We start from the raw sequence: 21,492 nt of genomic DNA on the forward strand, positions 1-21,492 counted from the left end.
TTTTCTGTATGAGCTCATTATGTTCTGTTTTTACGGCTTTTTAAAATGGCCGAAAAGAAGATACTTAACTCGTAAAAGTGAATAATATTACAATACCTGGCTATCTCGGTAGTTAATATCTCGTTTTTACTCGCTAGAGCAAAAAACGGCTACTGGTTAAAAAATAACCGAACATAAAGTGGCTGCTGGTTAATATCTCGTATTAACGCTACTGGTTAAAAAATGACCCGCAAAAATGACCGAATATAAAGTGGTTGCTGGTTAATATCTCGTATTAACTCGCTAGAGCAGAAAATGGCTACTGGGTAACATCTCGCATTACCTCGGAGAAAAAAATGGCTACTGGGTAACATCTCGCATTACCTCGGAGCAAAAGAATGGCTACTGGGTAACATCTCGCATTACCTCGGAGCAAAAAAATGGCTACTGGTTAACATCGCGCGTTAACTTGGAGCTAAAAATGGGTCAAAGTTACGCGTCGTGTCACAACGCTTATAATAAAAATGTACGAGCACTTGCACAAAATAGTTGTTACAACCAACCTTTTGTTGGGTCTAATTCTCGTCACTACACTGCACAACTTAAAATAATTACGTTTTTTGTCGGTAAAAACGTCCTGGTGACGTCACTTAAGCATTTTTCTTATACTGCGTGCGGTCGTTGCGCGTGCGCACAAAGGAATGAGACCGCTCGGACACCGAGCCCACAGCGTGGTAGGGGTGGGGTTGCCCGCTCTTTTGTTTTTTAATACTACTACGCTGAATATTGTGTGCGGATTGGGTTGTCGTACAGGGGTACTACATGGTAAAATAAATCTCGGAGGCGAAAGCAGGATAATTATTTCCTATGCTTATACCATGATGATTGAAGTAAAAATAACGGTTGTGTCAACTGGTCTGCCATTAACAAGATTAGGTTGGTGGTAGGGCTTGTTCCAAGTCCGCCTGGCTAGCTACCATCATCTTACCTAAGTCGGTCGCCATAACAACAATGTTAACAGCATTATTGTGTTCCGGCAGTTAGAGGTAGGTAAGATAGCCAGTTCCTCCGTGGTTGAGGATTCCGGGTGAAGCTCGCTTCCACCTTCGGCCTGATCGTCACTTACCATCAGGTGAGATACAGGCCAAGAGCTTCCTCGTTGTGAATAAAAAAAAAACAATGCTTATACCATGATGATTGAAGTAAAAAAAAACGGTTGTGTCAACTGGTCGGCCATTAACAAGATTGCCTGTTATTGATTCTCCCTTTACCAATGTTAGAAAAGTCACGTTTCAACTATCACCATACTAAACACTAGGCCACCGAAAGGTGTTTCCCAATTTGTGACTCGTTGTGCTTGACTTAAAAGTTTAAACACTATTGTAACACAACGGTACATCAAGTTTAACCTTGTCATCTTATTTAGTTGTAAATAGGAGCTATTTTGCCAGAACAATGTATAATCTGAAGAGCTGTCATGACAGACCTTGGGCTCACCCTAACCTTTGCTGGTTTAACCTGCCTCTCATTGCACAATGCTTATAAAAGGTGAATGAGCTGATGTTGATAGATACGGACTTTGGAACATACAACTCCTTGCAAAACAAAATGTTACCATTGTTTGTATTCATGCTTGCATTTTAGTTTTTTTTTATACTCAACGGGAAGCTCTTGGCCTGTATTGTATCTCACCTGATGGTAAGTGATGATCAGGCCGAAGGTGGAAGCGAGCTATTGTTATTGGGTACAATAGTTCGTGACACCCAAAGTTGCCATAAAGTTCGCAACACGTCTTTTTTTTTTATGTGACAGGAGGCAAACGAGCAGACGGATCACCTGATGGTAAGTGATTACCGTCACCCATAGACACCCGCAGACCCAGGGGCGTTACAGGTGCGTTGCCGGCCTTTAAGGTAAAGATACGCTCTCCTCTTGAAAGCTTGCAGGTCGTATCCGTCCGGAAACAACGTCTTTGTTACAATTGGAATAAGGTTGTGTTGCCAACTTTTTGGCCACTTTGGATGTGACGAACTATTTGACGCTGACTGTACCTAAATTTTGACATGTAATTAATGAATGTACTGTACAATGCAATATTATATGCACACCCACCATAAGATACCTCAAACAAAACAAATTAAAAACGTCAGGAAACTTACCGCTCAAATCCCACCTCAAACGTTCTGTAATTTGGCCTAAACCTCAATAACAAATAACAGTGACGTCATCCATTACCATGGGGAGTAATGATTTCAACACAAACCTTCATAGTCATGACCTGTAGCCGATAAGATAAAAATCGATGTTTCCTAATATCCAAAAAGATCCCTGGCATCAGCAGAATAAAAGAACATCGAATATCGATAGCTTAACGCCAAATTCATGAGGAAATTCCAACACCGGCTTTGAAATTAAATAAAGTACTGTATTCTCAATATCAGGTGCTTTAGAGGCGTACTTGTACGTTATTGAAAGTCCCAGCTCGGTCACAAATCTTCGCAAATCCAGGATTCAATAGCCTCCGTTGTGAGACTGTATTTTCTAAACTAGCTTTTGCTAGCGACTTCGCTTGCGTGAAATTCGTGAAACTCTTAAAGACACGTTGCGACTACCTATAATGACTTCTTTTAAAATACGAATACATTTCTGCCGTACTAGCGATATCAGCAGTAAGTGTAACTCCAATTTTTTGCTGTTAAAAAAACGCCTGTCAGCTCATCTGATAAAGCTCATTGTAGTTTTGCCAAAAAATGGCGTTACTGCTGATAATATCGCTAGCACGGCAGATTTTATTTTCGTACAATAATGTTAAATTAAAGCAAGGCTGAAATTATAGGAACACATGTAAATTTTACACTTTTATGTACACCCAGGTCCAATCTAGAACCATCGACTTAACAACTCTGTTATCGTCGTTATTTTTCCGAAATAACCGACATTTCGATAAAATCAACAGCATAATTATGAACATCACCAGCTATGTTTACAGACGCGTCTGAAATTAGTTGATAGTCCGCGAAGTTGCCGGTATGCGGCACGTTTGTACAGTCCACAGCACAGTAGACTACACGATATTGTTGCGAAATAACACCTATTACCATTAAATAAGATGCCCATGTGGTTACCTTGATGTGACGTCGTTTGTACAACACACGGGTACGTAGGCGAGTTGTGAATAGAAGTTAGTCATATACTTAATTTCGTTTCTATAACATTTGATATTTACCAGACGTGAGATTTGTTGACCAAAAATATTGCCGGCATTCAAAAAATCTTTTAAAAAAAATATCTTTTAGCCACAAAAAACTTTTGCCATGAATTTGTGAGTTTCTGATAGCCAAAATTAGAAATACCTACTAAAGTAATGAGGACAGCCAGATAGATTTCTAACGTTTACCTTGATAGTGCTTAAGGTAAATCTAGAATTTTGGGTAATTGCCTCCTTTGTACCTAATCTAAATCTAAAACAAACGTCTGAAGGTCGATGGGGATTCCTGCAGGGTCAATCAATCATTCTGCTGCGTCAGTTAGCTAATAAATTACAGATAATTGCAGGCCAATCTTCGATTTAGTCTTGGGGATAAACTTTTTGATATCTTAGGTATTCGTCCGTTTCAGCTAGGGCATGCAATTCGGGTATCCGGATATCCATATTATTCGGATATTCGCCACATTTAATATTCGAATAGCATCTATGTAATTATTCGGTCTTTTCGAACAATACGAATACGCCTTCCCTATTAAAAATTTTAAAAATATCTGACCGCAAACTTATTAATAAAACTTAAAACTATTAAAACTACAGGTAAAAAGTTAGCGGTAAGGTTAGATGAATGGATAAAGTGCGCGCAATCACAGATATCCCTTCAAGTGCCAACCAATATTCGCGAAAAAGGTTAAAGTGCCAGGCATATAGTTTCCAATAGTGCTAGTGTTATGGTGTAGTTATCTCCTGTGGTACTGAGATTTTTTGTTTGTAGTAAATCAGCAGGAGTCCAGTGACTCAGTTGCCCTCAGTGGGCATCCGGTTTCTCAACAGACTGTCCTAAAATCTACTAAGGATACTCCTGACATTTACCTGATAGCTCTTTGCAGTCTGCTGAATAGGAAGCCTTCAATGGTCATGAGTTGTTGGACTGATGAGTTTGGATGATTTGAAAGTTTATCCTTGTAGCGGAGTGTGTGGCTCTTTATTTCCTCTCTGACTGTGGGCAATAGCAAGTCTTGATAGATGAGCCTGTTGCTGATATACCACGGCATTTGGTAAATCAAACGTACGGCTTTTGTCTAAAAGTGCTCGATTATGTCGAGATTGGAGTTGGCAGCTGTTCCCCACAGCTGTATCCCGTGGGTCCAGATAGGTTTAAGGATAGTTTTGTAGACCATCATTTTACTACTGGTGTTCAGCTGTGACTGGACTCCGACAAGCCACATCATGTTTTTTAGTTTGGCATCTAGGTGCTTCCTCTTTGTCCATATAATATGCTTTCTCCAGGTTAGCCTGCGGTCTAAGTGCAAGCCCAGATACCTAACGTCCTCAGCGGCTCAGCCTGAGGTATTTAGATACCATTAAGTTTAACCGGTGGGCAGGAGTATCTTCTGAGAGTGAAGGTTACATGAACATGCACAGATTTGAGTGAGAGTGAGGCCGTCACTGGATCGTCGTGTGTTGCCATTGTTACATTGTCGTCAGCAAAGGTTCCTGTGAATGTATTTGCAGTTGTTGGCAGGTCTGCGGTAAACAATAGGTATAGCACGGGCCCCAAGACACTACCCTGGGGTATACCGGACGTTATGTTGCATAGGGCAGAACAAGAGTCTCCAGATCTGACTTCAAAGCATATGTCTTTCAAATACGACCTAAGTATTTCGTAGAACGGACATGGGAGGTTCTGTTTAAGTTTGTACAAGAGCCCTTTATGCCAGACCTTGTCGAAGGCCGACTTATGTCCAAGAACGCAGCTGAGCAGTATCGTTTCTTTTCTAGTGCTTCTGAGACGATGTTTATGGTTCTGTGGACCTGTTCAGTTGTGGAGTGTCTTTCCCGGAAACCAAATTGGTGTTCAGGTATCAGATCACCGATGTGGGGCTTCATTCGTTTGAACAGTATTTTTTCGAATACCTTCGATAGCAGCGTTTTTTTTTTCAAGTAGTTATTGAAGTTAGATGATTGTGTTAAGCAAATTGATCCTTATTAAAATGATTATTTATAGACAAAAAAGTGTTTCTTTTAATTTACATTATATTGAAAATAGCAGTATTCGAAAAAATCGTTTTATTCGAAGTATTCGAATACCATAAATTTTAGTATTCGAAATATTCGAATACCAATATCGAACGAATAATGCATGCCCTAGTTTCAGCCAAATGACGTCCACTGCTGGACAAAGGCCTCCTCCAAGGATTTCCACAAAATCAAAAATCAAAATCAAAATCAAAAATATTTATTCAGTTTAGACCACAAGTGGCACTTATGAACGTCAATAGAAAATAATAAAAAAGAAAAAGGTAGCCCTTATGGGGCACTTTACATGTCTCCTTATCTTTTGGGCCCTACCAGCGCTTCGAGACAAACATATGGCAAGTGCTGAGAAGAAACGCCGGAACAAACTCAGTCACCACTTATTGCCAGGAATTATCTAACGGTAAGAATAGTCAAATTTAAGTACATCAAATATGTGCAGACTGAACTGACCACGCATCCTTGTCATCAATATAGTCTCGAACCTTGTAGTACCCTTTGGACATAAGGGTATTTTTTATATGTATCTTAAATTTGTTTATTGGCAATTCGACAAGGTTGTGTGGTATTTTGTTAAATATGGTAATACATTTCCCCAAGAATGAATTACCTATCTTATGCAACCTAAATGATGGAACAGCAAGTTTATTCTTATGTCTCGTGTTAAATGAGTGGACGTCACTTTTCTTAGTAAATAAATGTATATGTTTACGGACATACATAATGTTATCAAATATGTATTGCGAAGCCACAGTCAATATATTGATTTCTTTAAAAACTTCTCTAAGCGAGTCACGTGGTTTAAGACCGTATATTGCCCGAACAGCTCTTTTCTGTAAAATGAAAATTGATTCTATGTCTGCTGCTGAGCCCCACAGTAAAAGACCATAAGACATAATACTATGAAAATAACTAAAATATACAAGCCTTGCTGTTTCAACATCAGTCAAGTTTCTGATCTTTCTCACCGCAAAGGCAGCTGAACTAAGTCTTCCCGCCAAGGCAGCAATAATATAACAATGAACGGTCTTGCGCTTAGGTATATATGTATGTATTGTTTGTATATTTTTGGACATTTCCCTTTTTTGTGCGGTCGACAACATTCTCGACATCTGCTGAGTGCCAGTTAACTCTTTTCTTTTATCACGTTTGCAGTCCAACCACTTGAGTATGTGTATCGTCATTATCATCATCGTCATTTCAGCTCGGAGGTCCTGAACATAGGCCACTATCAATGACTATCAGATTGGCTGGTTATGCTAAATATTTGCTGGCGTTAAGAGTAGTGGCTTCACTACAATAGTTCGTTAGTTTCAGCCAAAAGAAGTCCACTGCTGGACAAAGACCTCCCTCAAGGTTTTTCACAATGCACGGTCCTGCGCTGCCCGCATCCAGTGCTGTACCACAATAGTGCTGGGATCGTTCTACCGACCCTCGAATAGGCACTGACACCATGACACCATTGAGCTATGGTCGCTACAAGTCTGTGTTTGAATAAACGCACAATATTGCCCAAGTTGTATCCTCCGATAGTTAGTTTAACTTCAAACTTTACTGCAAGTCTTGCGCAAGTTGTCAGTGTCAATCTGGCGGAAGGTGTTCTGTTGCAAGCATGCTAAGCATAACCGGCATAACGTAAATCAATTATCGTATTGTTTCAACTCCCCCTTATCTTTCTCAAGACATTTCAACAGCCGAATCTGTCGCAGGTTCCAGTTTTCATGTGGCAACCCCATTGTTATGATTTGCGAAACTGGTTCTTTGAATTTGGCATGTTGTAGACAGATATAATCATAATGCACCAAGTTACTTTGAGAAAACATTGGTACGAAATATAACGTGGATAAAACTAGTTTTTACAGTAAGCTCTGTTTTTTCTAGTAATTACAAATTCTCTGGATCTAGAAATTTTTTCAACTAGAAAACCGGCTTATTGGGAGCTATTTGAGAAGTGTCTGTAATTATTTTATTGTTTTCTGTTAGCAACAATTGCTACCAATTGGTCAAATAAGCACGAAAAGGTAGGTAGCTTTGACAGATCCTAGGTCGTCTTCAGTAAATTTTTTGCTTTTCTTCCTGAATTATTATTTTACCAAGCTTAGTGTGACGATATGGTCTGAGAAGATAACCACAAATTCTCAGTTCAAAGGATTCTTCCAGATCTTTGGCAGAGGATTCTTCTGTGATTGAGAATTCCAGATAAAGCTCGTTACCAACTCCAACAACATCGAGTTATGCAGACCAAGAGTTTCTCCGTTGGTAAAAATAACCCGTCAATCGCATGGTTAACTTCAATAGTAATCTCTTATATCACGGACATTTCAAATGGCTTTCTACTAAAGTGCATCAATGCGGAGATGTTTCACACTGATGCGACAAAACAATGGCGCCGGATTTAGGGTTGCCAGGTGTCCAACCATTTAGTCGGACATGTTTGGCTTTTTACGGACTTGTCCGGCAAATTATTCTCTTGTCCGGCCTGTCCGACTTTTTTAGGCTTTTTATGTAGCTGCCGCGCCAGTTGAAGGTTGAGCCACAGAATACACACATGCGCGTATCAGGATGTTGGACGGACGTTGATAGTACTCACTCATGAGCTATTATACTAATTGCACATCTCAAAAAAGGTATGTCCCGCAACGCACCTGTAACGCCCTTGGGTCTGCGGGTGTCTATGGGCGACGGTAATCACTTACCATCAGGTGATCCGTCTGCTCGTTTGCCTCCTGTCACCTAAAAAAGAAAAAAAATTAAGCACTGAGTCCGGCTTTTGTCTCCAAAAGACCTGGCAACCCTAGCCGGATTGCAAATGGTTCTCTAACGATCACTGCTCACTTGCTCACCGAGATTTTATAGCTAACGGATGTGATCTGAGACAATCATGTGATTGTCTAGCGATGTCGCTTAATGCATTGTAAATATCTAATGATCCATTTTCTAAAGCAGTTGGTCACAAACGTAAAATGTTCAACTATCAAACTAATACTAATAACTTAAGAGAAACTTTTACTAATAACAATAAGTTATTTATTATCCAGTATGTTACATATTATTTGTATTTAATTAGGTATTTTTCCTACCGCACGCGACGTGAAAATTTTATACATTATGTATTGAAAAGTCCTTTACATTAATTGATCAAAAGTTAGATACACTTTGTAACAATTTACAGAAGAACTCTTATACAACCAATTACCTAAAAGTTGGTTAACTCAAAATTATTTGAAATAATTCAACAATTGATGAATAAAAGATATACCTACTACATAATATTTGTATTGGCGTATTGGACTAATGTTGATTACCTTCCAATTTGATTTTGCATTAAGTACTTACAATATGCCTACACTAATCACAATTGGGTTTCGATTCGTTTTTCTGTCAATGGCAACTAAATTATTTGATGGAATTTACTTTTGCAAGTACCAAATTGATTATTGCTTTTTCAAGGATTCCGTAGTTGTCTTTTTGCATAAGTAGGTTTCAAGACGCCATCAGAGTCAGACCCAAAGCAAATTGACCATGTGCGAGAAGTCATTCAAATTCATTATTTTAACAACACATTAACGCCTTCTATAAATTAGCAAATAATTGATCAACCATGTTTTCCGCTCAACTGCATTTGAGTCTAATGATAGATCGCCCGGTGCTTTGTCCTGCTGGAAGCTCTTCTGGAAGGACTGGTCTTTTGTTCTAAACGTCCTGCCAGAAGATTATCGCAAGTCCTGCCCGCAGTACGCAATTTGTACGTGTTTGCTTGCTGGTCCTTCCAGCAGTACGGTGACCTTCAAATTTGAACTCATCCTCACCAGAAGTAGTAAACACTTGGTTAGTGTTTATTAAATAAAAAGTCATGTCGTAGAATCATTTTGTTTAACCAGTATTTTACTTTTCTTAATATATTATAAACTTGTTTATCTTCTTTCAACTTAACTAATAGGAACTATAATAAGGAACTTTAAATTAATTACTTTGGTACGTCACTTTGTATTAGAAATTACACCTATCACTGACCCAGGCCCGACAGAAACGAGACATACCTCAGTTTTTTTGTCATGTCTTAATTAGTTAAATTATATATTTTTTATATTCGAAATCTATGTATAACACCAAAATATTACCCTTTGTTTTTGTTCAGGCGCTATACAAAAACTAATACAAAATGCCTATTTATCACCAAAATTGGTAAATGTATGTACCTAAATGTCTATTACAGCTGCTATGGAATGTATCTAGGTGACCTGGAGATACAGCCGGATTATACAGGGTGGTTATACATATGGAACGATAAGTGTTCTCACTCAATTATTTCTAAATTAAACAAGATATCGAAAAAATAGTTACTGATTCTGAAAGTGCTTCACGAGCTCTTTCAAATGGTACCAATAATAGGTTACAGATTATGGAAGCTGGTAACATTGAATTTTTGGATTTTGTAACTTCTCGTTTCCACCCTGTATAATCCGGCTGTATCTCCAGTTCACCTAGATACGTTCCATAGCAGCTGTAATAGACATTTAGGTACATACATTTACCAATTTTGGTGATAAATAGGCATTTTGTATTAGTTTTTGTATAGCGCCTGAACAAAAACAAAGGGTAATATTTTGGTGTTATACATAGATTTCGAATAAAAAAAATATATAATTTAACTAATTAAGACATGACAAAAAAACTGAGGTATGTCTCGTTTCTGTCGGGCCTGGGTCACAAATGACCGTTCTTCTTTGAAATTTGTACAATGTATACTTACGAAACTGTGATCTTTTAATTTTGCGTCCTACCGGAAGTACTTTAAGTCCTGCTGGCAGGACTCCGGGCGATCTATCACTAAATCGCACGTTTGATGTTTCAGAGGCAGTAAGCCTTGTTCGGACTTTTAGAGTCACTCGCTACTAAAAAATAACTAAACTACTCGCTTACTTACCATCACTTACCATCAAATGAGAGATACATGCCAAGACCTTCCTCGTTGTAGATAAAAAAAAACAGTTCGCACTTTGGTCAAGTATAGATTACAAGACGCGATTAGCGTATTTATATGAACTTTCTCGCCTGTCAAAATGGAACAAAATGTATTGGCTCGACTAAACAATTTAGTAACTTACTTGACTAAAATTGTGGTGTTAAGACACCTTTAGCTACTAAATTACTTGACTAGTGCGAACAAGGCTTGTATTAAAATTCCCTCTCACCCATATTGTCATTCATCAAAGGCTGGGATTATTTAATGGCGCACATACGGTATAACCACGGGGTCGGTAAGTGATGCGAAATAATCAGCCCTCGTTTGCATATGCCGACGAGGAAAGTCAGCACAGCACAGATGCGCACTTTCTCGGTCGCCCGCTGAAAGGTCAATCGTAAATAAGATGCGATTGCCAATGGCAGTACAACTGCCGGTATTTTCCGTTATTTTTGGGGTCTGTATCGGGTGATGTGCCTCGATCAAATTCTTTTCATTCTGGCACTTTTGGAACGCAAATCTTTTGCTGTCTTAATTCGGGACAAAGAAAGCCATTGCTCTTTTTACTCAGATCTGTTGGGCCTACAAAATTAGTTAATATTTTGTAAAGGAATTTTTATCTGATGATTGGCCATTTTTGGACTTCAATAAATTTCATAATTCTAGCTAATTTTGTTGCAATACACTCCAAGACATTGAGATGTCACTTCGGTGCCGTGTGTTTTGTATACGGTTCATCAGTAGATATAGTAGATTCTAGAGGAGTTGCAGCTGTGTGTGTGTGTAATAGAGAAGTAGTAATTGAGCTGGTTGTTCTTTCAGAGCTGTACCTTCAGTATTCGCAAGGCATTATTATTACAATAGGCCGGTGACAAAGGACGCATAAAGCTGTAATTTTCCAGAATTGCTGCCGGTATTGTAGGCAAAACATTATGTTTGCTTAAGTGTGTTCGTGCTGCGTACTTCGTACACTACTATTGTTCTAAATGGATTATCAATAGTGACTTCCCGTTTGTCTTTAGCCCTACAGATATAATTTAGTACTTTTTCCAATACTTCTCCTCGATAATTCACTCAAAAATTTGTAGATGTTAGTAAAAATATTACACGTTCTCACAGTTAGCTTATTTCTTTTGAAGTATGTATTTCTGTCCGACTATACTTATTTATGAATTAACATAAAATACTAATATGGGAATGGCCATAAGTTGGAAAAACAACACACGCCTTAAAATAGCACACCGTTGATGATCGGGTCAAGGCCAGGTCAGAAGTTATTGCATTTCCATTATCCAAATAATATATATTTGTTTATTTATCTAAACTATTTATAGAATTCTGGTGGCACGAATATTATTTTGGATATACATACCTACCTATTTGGCAGCGCAGGACCGTTATTGAAATCCTTGGGGGATGCCTTTGTCCAGCAGTGGACCTCATTTGGCTAAAACTATACTTTGCACGTTCGTTCGTTCCAGCCGAAAGACGTCCACTGCTGGACAAAGGCCTCCCCCAAGGATTTCCACAAAAACAAGTCCTGCACCGTCCGCATCCAGGCACCTCCCGCGACCTTCACCAGATCGAAAACGTTACTTATTGAATCTGGGGGCACGGCAGTGCCCCTACCAAGTCGAGCAAAAAAGCGGCACGGCCGTACCATCCTTTTCTCGAAGCAATTCAGGCCATTTTCGACCCCCTGTATCTTCGTTGTGGATAAAACTAGAAGACTGAATTTTCAGTTTCCATGCAGGCATTGTGAAGACACGGTATATTTCAAATTTCATTCAATTTGAACCAGTAGTTTAAGAATTATAACGGGTCAAAGTTTCTTAATTTTGTCACTCACTGACTCACTGACTGACTCACCGATCATCAAAATTCTATGGCACTTCTAGCAGACCTAGAAGCTTCAAATTTGGAATATAAGTAGTGTTTGGTGTATGAATCAAGGAAAAACTAAAATATTTGGGGGCACGGTAGTGCAACCGCTAAGTCAAGCAAAATTTTTCAATTTCGGTCCAGTTTTATAAATTTTTAACTACTTACTTAAACTTACTTAAATAACTTTGTAATACCATATAAATATAAAGGCGCACGGTAGTGTCCCCGCCAAGTCGAGTAAAATTTTTCAATTTCGGTCCAGTTTTCTAGATACATAACTGCTGTCTACAAAATACAAAAAGAAATGAGATCCCATCAAAAACAATACTTGTCAATAAAACCACTGACTTGGTCATCGCACCAAATAATTTAATTTACACGTGTTTTCATGCGATGGCCAAGTCAATATATTTATGTAAAATGTCAAAGATTTCCTGGCCTGGACTTGGTATTACATGGATCTCACAACTTTTTACCGTAGAACAACTGAGTTGCGAGACTTGGTTTTTTTGACAAGTATTGTTTTTGATGGGATGATTTTTACAGTCTATTCATTGTATTATAGACACAATAGAAAGATAATCTGGTGTCGTGTGCGACACCGTATAAGAAAGGTTAAGTTTTGTTACCCATAAAGGAATGATTTTCCTCATTGTAGGTAGTTAGGTATTCGTATTGTGTATGTCGACGATTTAACATAATTGGACAACATCCTAGTTAGTAACAAACGCTTTGGCGTGCCCAATCTCAGTTAGTTCATGTTTTCTATATAAATAAATGACGTAACGGAGAGGAAAATTTCGGCTTTATTCATAATTCACACAGAAACGTGTGCAATGAACGTGGTATCTATTTTTATCATATTAAATGATATCCTGTCGGTATCAACAGTTCGCCTAAAATACTTTGAATCATATTGATCTTTCTGCAATAGTCATAAAAACAACATTAAAAAAAAAACTGATTTAAATATTATTATCCTAATATCGTATTTGAAGAACGCAAAATCTAAGCAGACCTATAAAGTATCTCATTGATAAACGAACTAACTAATGTAAATTAAATTTGCTACAGTTCTATTTACTGAGCGCGTCTGATAAGGCCACACATATTTTGCACCACACGGAGATAGGGAAATGTTATCACACATTGTCATTCAAATATCACTTCAGTGTTCATTCCGTTACAACAGATTTTCGAGTGGCAAAGAAATTTCGTTGACAGATAACCCAGACCTTATGTTTAAAAATCGCTTATGACGTTTGTTCGTGGATCCGCACTTGTAATCATATGACGCCTTATCATCTGTTGACACTTTTCACACGCTCCGCCTTATTGATAGGACTTATCACACTCACCCGATGCATGATACCGTGTGAAATTTCAACAATTTATATTTATTACCATAATATTGATCGGTTGTATTTATGAAAGTCAAACCAGTTGAGTGTTATCGATATTATGTTTTAGTGACTACTTTACATACTAATTTACTACGACTTTGTTAAATCGTAATATTCTTCCAATACTTGTCTTCTTTCGTGAAATCCCGTTAAACGATCGGAAAATTTTAAAATCTTAAACGAAGTTCATTTTTATTACCATTACAGTAATTCCGCGTCATCTCCATTTATCATTATTTGTGAATTATACCATGTCAAACAGGCGGGCCCCAACCATCTTCGGAAATGGATAACGGTATCTCGATTAAACTTGATCTCCTAACCGATGTATCAATTGTTGCAGGCTAGCTGCGAGCGGCCGAGGAGCTCCGCCGGCAGACATGTTGCGACCGGAGTCGCCCCTCGCTGATCACCGCAGCCTGCTGCCCCGGCGACTTCTCCCCGCCAAGGCACAGATCGCCCCTGCGGACAAACGCAAGAACCGCCGCTCATTGGAACTCAACCCCCCCACCACAGATCATGCCACCTACGACTACCCTAAACTCCTCATCTCCAAAACAACAGATTCCCTCAACACCGAGTGCCCGAGGAAACTCATCCACAAACAGGATTCCACTGATAGTCTGAAAAGGGCTCTCCTGTCCAAAGATGAGAAGAAGCCGGCCGATAAGAAGGCCCAGCTCGCGAAACAGGACTCCAGTGAGAGCTTGAAGAAGACGTTACTATGCCGACAGGAGTCCAACGAAAGCGCGAAGCGCAAGGACTCGGAGAAGAAGCCGGGGAATCAGGATGTGAAGAGGGTGTCGGAGGTTAAGAGGGGGAGCGATAAGAAAGGGTTCCTTGAGACTGATTCGGAGGAGCCTTGCAAGAGGATTTATGAGCGGAGGACGGGATGTGCGAGGCCGACGTTGCCCCCCGTTGCGGAGAAGGGGCTGGCGTCCCCGAACTCCCCGAATGGGAGCCCTGGGACGCCGAGCGTGGCAGCTGTCGCCGAAGGCCTGGTCCGGTGGGGCAGCGGCCTCCTCTCTCCCAGAGAAGAACCTAGATTGAAGGCAGCCAGGAGTTGGTACGGCTATGGAACCCTCCCGACAGACGGCGATAAGGTAAGAAGTAATTAATTTCAATAAATTCCAAGTTTCTCGCGAACCAATTTGTAGCACAGTTAAAAGTGAATTGATTAATTTCTCGGTCGTTAGCGTAATGATTGCTTTTGAGCGATTCGTCGTTTGCAATTAGTTTATTTGATTACGTAATTCCACAGGTTTCTGTTTATAAGTTTTAATTGCTCTTGCTGATAGCATGGCGATTAGGTCCTTTCATGTTAGAAAATGTAATCGTGGTGTTGAGTTGAGTTCAATATTAATTAATAATGACGTAATAACATGGGTATTTTTATGTATTCAATATTAATTTACTATAAAATGATCTGAAAAGGGAATCGAGGATTTTAATTACACATTTCCCTATAAGGGCACAATGCACATTTAAAATCCTTGACTTGATTATTTTAATTATATTTAATTTATCACTGGTTTAATGGCATTGTTGTTTATAATAACGAGATTTACAAGTGAACAGTATTCATTATTTTATTGTCATCTATAAAGTAACGTAGATATCTAACCCCCATGATAACGGGTTCACATTTCAATGATTTATTGCATTTTTATGATCTGTGAGTCATAACATTTTGGTTCAAGTACAGTGTATTTGTAACAAATCATCTTTGTGTTGCAACAGTTATTTTTTTCTCGAACGTTCGATTTGTTTATCGCACCTAACACTTGCAAAATGTTTGGCACGAAGCGTTGGCCACCTTTAGAAGGTGCAGACAAGTAAACATCGTGTCCGTATTAATAAGATTATCGCCCGTATTCACAAACATTACTATGAGGTCTCACAGTGCGCGTGGACGCACAGGGTGACACATGAACCAATCACCGCTATGTGTTCGATTTGCTGCTTCACTTAAGCATTGTTTGTGAATACGGGCGTAAAGGCATTTTAAGTGCCATATGTTTTTTAAGTGGGTCCTTAACCTTGCTTTAAAAAAATATTTTCATTTTTGAAGTCAAATTACGGTTGCTATAGTTACAGTTACCGATTGTTTATTAGTACACATAAAACCTTCAAGTAAACTAGAAAGATATACAGCTCATTAGCTTATCCATTTAGATTCTGTTACATCCTCATCAGTGTCAAGTCAACAATACGTGACCTACTGATCTTCAGAAGTCACTGCGCGCTCATTCTATCTGTATGACAGATAAACATGTTCGAGAACTTAAAATAAGTGCCCTAAATACCGTGCCGAGAACTGGGTAACACCATTTAGTCGCAAGCGTTGCTGGGGTAACGCAATTAACTTAAGGGCAGGTACAGTCGATAGAACAGAGTAAGTTTGTTGCAAAATTGCTCTAATTACTGCTGTATAAGATGGCTGTTGTAGCTTGATGTGTTATAAGTTAAAGATTGCTCAGTTATGTTTTGAAAGAAAATTACTGACTAGGTACGAGTACGTTTGGGTTCAGTCAATTATGTTTGCAAACCTGATAACCGGCGAAAATTGAATCCTAAAAAAGGTAATGACTATTTAAATGAACTATAACAGCTTAGCTAGCGTATATTCGAACATATCTTGTACAAATTGTATTCGTTCAATAAACAAGAAGTTGACTTGAGTTTCTTCCGCACCACCTCTTTTCCAATTGCAGGGCTGGCGTATATGTTGAGACGTATAAGTACACTGAAAAGAACCACATTCTCATCATTTCAGCCACGGGACTGCTGAACATAGGCTTTTCTTCCTGCTAACTTTATGGGGCTGTCGGTCCACCTTGTGGGTGGGTGGAAGACTGGACGTCCCACGCTGCGTTTTCCGACACGTGGTCTCCACTCCAAAAGCTTCAGAAGGACACATAATAAGTAACCATTAATTAGACCTTGAAAATCTTATTTACTGAAAAGTGTCTATCAATTTCCAATAGCTCTTCAACTATCAATTTACTGGCAGTTGAATCAGCCAATGAGGAGGCGATGTCTTATCAGCTGGAACCCGGCTGTCTGCGTTATCCTTCAGCCTCCGAGGTGAAAGTGATAAGCTGATAACCTGATGACTTGTTACATCACCGTAACAATAGGATGTGCATTTTTAAAATCAATATTCGGGGGGACTCATTGGTGTTTGATCCAAAAAAGGATTGATTGTAGGTAGTAGGGACTTTTAAACGAAAACAAAAAGCCAGGGGACGAGACACGAAATACGGAGGACAAATTTCGGCGTTGATATTATTTATGAAAAAATTGAATTTATGTAATTTGACTTATAAATAAGACAGTGTTCCTAAGTTATTGTTCTGTATAAAATTAACGATGATGAAGTAATTATTTAATTTTAATACGTTCATAATAACTGGTTTACAAATAAAGTCGGGTTTGTGATAGCCCAGGGGAGAGACGTTTTTCTTGTATTAGAACTTATTGTGACTAAACTGTGTACATTTCTGTAATAAATTTAAGTGAGCATATATGTAGAAGACATTTAGTTTTAAGTAATAAATAGGTTAATTAGGAAATTAGAATAAAAAAAGGTGCTTTTTTGCCCTTGCCATCGAAAGTACCTCTTAACTTAGAATGACCCATTAAAGATTTTTATTGCGTTTCAACTTTCAAGTTTCAAATTGGGGAAAATTAAAATGCTTTTTCCCGTAGAACTTTTGAGAATACGCTCAGGTAGTTCGGGACATTCATTAATTTCTTTTTCATGAAACTTTAAATTAATTTTTTTACCATTGCTCGTCCAACCTTTATAAAAAAGGAGATGAAAATTATACTCTGATATTAAAGGGAGACATAAACAGCAATTAATTCGATTATAACTATTATGTTTTTTTATAGCGAGATCCAATAATTTCCGTGTGACTGGGCTAATACTAATATCATCCCGAGAACCTTCTGTTCCCAGGGTGCGCGAGAAAGTATATCTAGGTCATTCTATGATCAAACGAGAAAATAAACGATAGGCTACTTTTCTAACACTACTAATATTGTTTTTTGTTTCGCTTACCATATATTTTTCATCTCGTAAAACTGTCATAGCAATATCGTAAATATCATTATTTATTACAATCCCAGCCCAAACTGGGCTAATGAAGAAATTAATCAAATATTATGTCCATCTGTCATTCTGTTAATAGTTTTTAACATTATGTTTCACCATAAAACTCATTTATGCTTCTTCATAGTGAAAATTGAGCTTCAAGTAGCACAGGTGTGTCCTAGAATTCGCTTAACTCATCATCGTTTCAAATAACACCACAAACTTGATGTAAACAACCTTATCAAATGGACTGTATGCTTACGTTCCCAAGCGCAACCCGATACAAATATTCGCCAAGCATTCTTGGCGGTTGGCAGCACAGATGCTGTTTGTTCTCAGCAAACAAGTGGCGATTATGGCTTTCTATTAACTCGAACAAAAAACAAAGCGGCCACGGTCCGCGATTATCGTGGCCATTCATCACATCTTCGCGGGTGCTTTTTACGAGTTTTTATCACCACCCGGACACGGAATAGTTCCATTTTCAAATTTTAAATACCCATATTTTTTTCGAATCGAGGAAGCGCTCGGGTACCATCGACGTCAACTGACATTTAGCGACAGTAACTCGCACCAGCAGGTCGTGCGCGTGAGTGCTTCTAGTTTGTGCACGAAAAAGTTCCTAATCGTTGACGAAAAGCAATGGTTTTAGTGAATTTTGTTCATCAGTGCTGTCTTTGTGATTAGTGTAGCCCATGACGTGATGTGATGTGTGATTTGTTGGTGTTGTGTTACTGAATGGATTGACTATGCCTAGTGATATTCGGCCAGCGAGGGTAAATAGTAAATACTTCATATTATTTAGCTATCTTGTAGTATTGAATTTTTCGAATCAGAACAATCAGTTCAAAACTTTAATCAAAAGTATAATTTTTAAATGCGGTTTGAATGTATTGTTTGTTTTGACTAAAGATAACGCTCGCCACCTGTTCTTAACCTGTAGGTGTGGACGTGTGGTGCATTTTTATGTAAGCGATAATTTTAACCGCCGTAAGACCTTGATGTGTGTATATGAATTGATATAACACTATTACTACGCTACGGTATCGAATACATGCCAATTTTGTCATACATTGTCTATGAATCTTCAATAAATTATCTACATAATTGATAGCGAGAACAAAAGTCAATGTAGAAAGAATTTTAAAAGATCAACAATTTTCGTGTGCCCTTCTCTAGCTTGTACAGCATATAAAAATGTAAAATACGAATAATTATGAGACTTTATTCATTCAGAATAGGTAAAATAAATTCCAATATCAAATAACCGTGGGTATAATTAAATGTGCCGCTTGTAACCTTATACGGATTTCGCGTGTCACCCACGAAAAGGGAGCGAGGTTAGGCGCAGTTTGAAAGAATCGCTTTCATGACATTGCTTTGGCACGTCTGAAAACAATTTAATTTCAGTCGTGATGTCATTTTTATAGCATTGTCAAATTCAAATTCTTTATTAGTATGTTGGCCCTTTTCGAGGCACATTTACATGTCTCAAATATAGCTTGACCTTCGGGACAACATTATCGGCTGGTGCTCAGACAGGAAATACTTTTTACAATTAGGATTATAATACCAGCTAGGCAGGTAAGGTCCATGCACTCTTGTCATTTGACTTCATTTGAGTAGTCATTCCCTCAAATACTAATTACCCTTTTTCATAAGGACATTGACATTACTTGGTGGGTCACCAATTTAGACTGTTACAAAAATTTAAACGGGTGATATTTAATATGGAAATGTCATTTTAAACTCGTGTTTAACAGTTTAAGTTTTTTTGTAATAACACTCATGTTTTTGACTCAAAATTCACAGTTTTTATTTGCATTGAATAGTTACGGTACATTTTGCAATTAAGTTCTAATATTATTTACAGTTCTACTGTTCCGTATTACATTTTCAGTGTTCAAAACTTTGCATAGAAACCCATTGACACTGGATGCTAAATACATATTTATGAACCATTCTTTAAGTTTACGCGTCATTTCAATTGTTAATCATATTTAAAACTTATCTGGAACTGGAATGATATCATGTATGCTAATCAGTATTGTGTGTGTACCTAACTCGTAGAAAATAATAGTTTATATTTGTCTTGAAGTAGAATCAATGAAAATATCCGAAAGATAAAAAGAAATGTCATTGCCACGATTAACACGGTATAAAACACTAAAATAAAATTAAAATCCACTGAAATATTATTGAATCATAATATTACTAACCGTTTTTGTTATATTTTTGTTTTAATACAAACTAGAATGATTAAAAAAACTTAGGAAATTGTTATTCATATCACGTAGCTTGCGTAATTTCTATTTTTACCGCGTTTTCGTTTAGCACGTGCAAACAGCGTTGAATTATTTTTTAATTGTTAAATAAGAATGCGGGTGATAATATCGCTTTCGTATAATATCACGTTTGTTCAGGTGACTTGTTTTTTTATGTCTGTATGAACACAATTCACGTTAATACAACAAGTCCATTTCCAAGTTATCGTCGCTCACTGTGAAACTATTAATCATTTCAACAGTTTTGTTTTTTGTTAAGTTTTCAACAACTATTTATAGTTGCTAATAATATTTAATAAATAAATGCGAAAGTAGCTGTATTTTTGTAACCGTTGCAGCATTTTCAATATTTTTTTGTTTAGAAGGTTACGCCTTTGCAACTTAAAAAGTGAAATATAGACTGAAAGTTTGTACACAATTTTGTTTGTAGGCATAGAGTATTATGAAAATTCATATTTATAATGTTGGCAAGAAGTAAAAAAGTTCTAAAATCAAAGGTACCGGGAAGGCACTGGATGCAGGCCGCCACCAACCGGCCATTGTGGAAATCATTGGGGGAGGGCTATGTTATGGTGATGTCTTTTAAATTAAAAAATACATTTAACCGTTGCAAATCATTTCATACTGTCATGATAGTATCTATGAGTGATATCTGAGCACCCAGGTGTTGTCGAGTCTACTGTTTCACTCATGAATGGCATTGACGAGAGTGCACACGCGATGCTATGCGTTCGCGCATCGGTTCGCCGAAGTGTCGTATTACCATTCCGACGCCCGTTGTTTGTTGTTGTTTATTGTTTACATTCCGCACGGTTATGTGGATATTTTGATACATGTAAATGAAGAAGGTTGGGGGGAAACGTGTTATTACACTTTTTTAGAGGAAATGAGGGATCCGTAAACGAATTAAAGTCGCTGACATAGTCTGACGGATTAGCAATGGCAATCAGGGCACATAGGAAGGACACAGAACTATAACGGCCGATGAGGTCATAGGGCAGCAAGGTTCTGGAGTGTAGGACCCTTACGGGAAAGTGCAGCGTAGGACGTCCACCCATAAGGTATACCTCATAAAGGTAGGTAGGTAACAGGAAGGCGCTGGATGCAGGCCGCTACCAACTGGACAATATGGAAATCATTGAGGGAAGGCTTATGTTCAGCAGTGAACGTCCTATGGCTGAAATGATGATAATGAAGGTTGACAGTAAAGTATTAATTACACGTAGACCACTGAGCTGATGTAAACGTAATTCAGGTCCTTTGCGTATGGAATGCAAGGTTTGATGTCCAAAAATGCTTTTCCATTCATCTGGACTGGACGTCGCGACTCGCGGCGTTGATGACATAACCCGCTTGACCATTAATTAAAATAATTAAATCATACAAAAATAGTCTTAGTCTGTGCTTGGAGGTTGACTCACGGCAATTAGTCAACTTTGTTTTCAAAGTGGCTCCATCACCGAAACTAATTTTAGACAACCTTTAGTCCGAACTGTATGGGTCAGGCTTGTTTGGCATAAATAGTCATAAATTGAATTTTATGTGTTTCTCAGTTATCGTGAAATGATGTCTGTCAACTAAATTCAGTTTTCACTTCAGTGATTCAGTCTCAAACACAGATTGGGTGGAATTCA

At 38.2% G+C, this 21,492-nt stretch overlaps 1 protein-coding gene across 3 annotated transcripts in view; it reads left to right on the forward strand.

The window, feature by feature from the left end:
- LOC114366631 (uncharacterized) overlaps positions 1-21,492 on the forward strand; it is a 155,484-nt gene that overhangs the window by 16,871 nt on the left and 117,121 nt on the right. For all 3 annotated transcript variants that reach the window (XM_028323558.1, XM_028323559.1, XM_028323560.1), the window contains one exon: positions 13,818-14,577. In XM_028323558.1, the coding sequence (XP_028179359.1) occupies positions 13,855-14,577 (723 nt within the window). In that variant the 5' untranslated portion in view covers positions 13,818-13,854. The remainder of the gene's footprint in view (positions 1-13,817; positions 14,578-21,492) is intronic.

Source organism: Ostrinia furnacalis, unplaced genomic scaffold (genome assembly GCF_004193835.3).
Source record: "Ostrinia furnacalis isolate ACB-3 unplaced genomic scaffold, ASM419383v2 OfSCF0643, whole genome shotgun sequence".
In the NCBI taxonomy this organism is placed as follows: domain Eukaryota; kingdom Metazoa; phylum Arthropoda; class Insecta; order Lepidoptera; family Crambidae; genus Ostrinia; species Ostrinia furnacalis.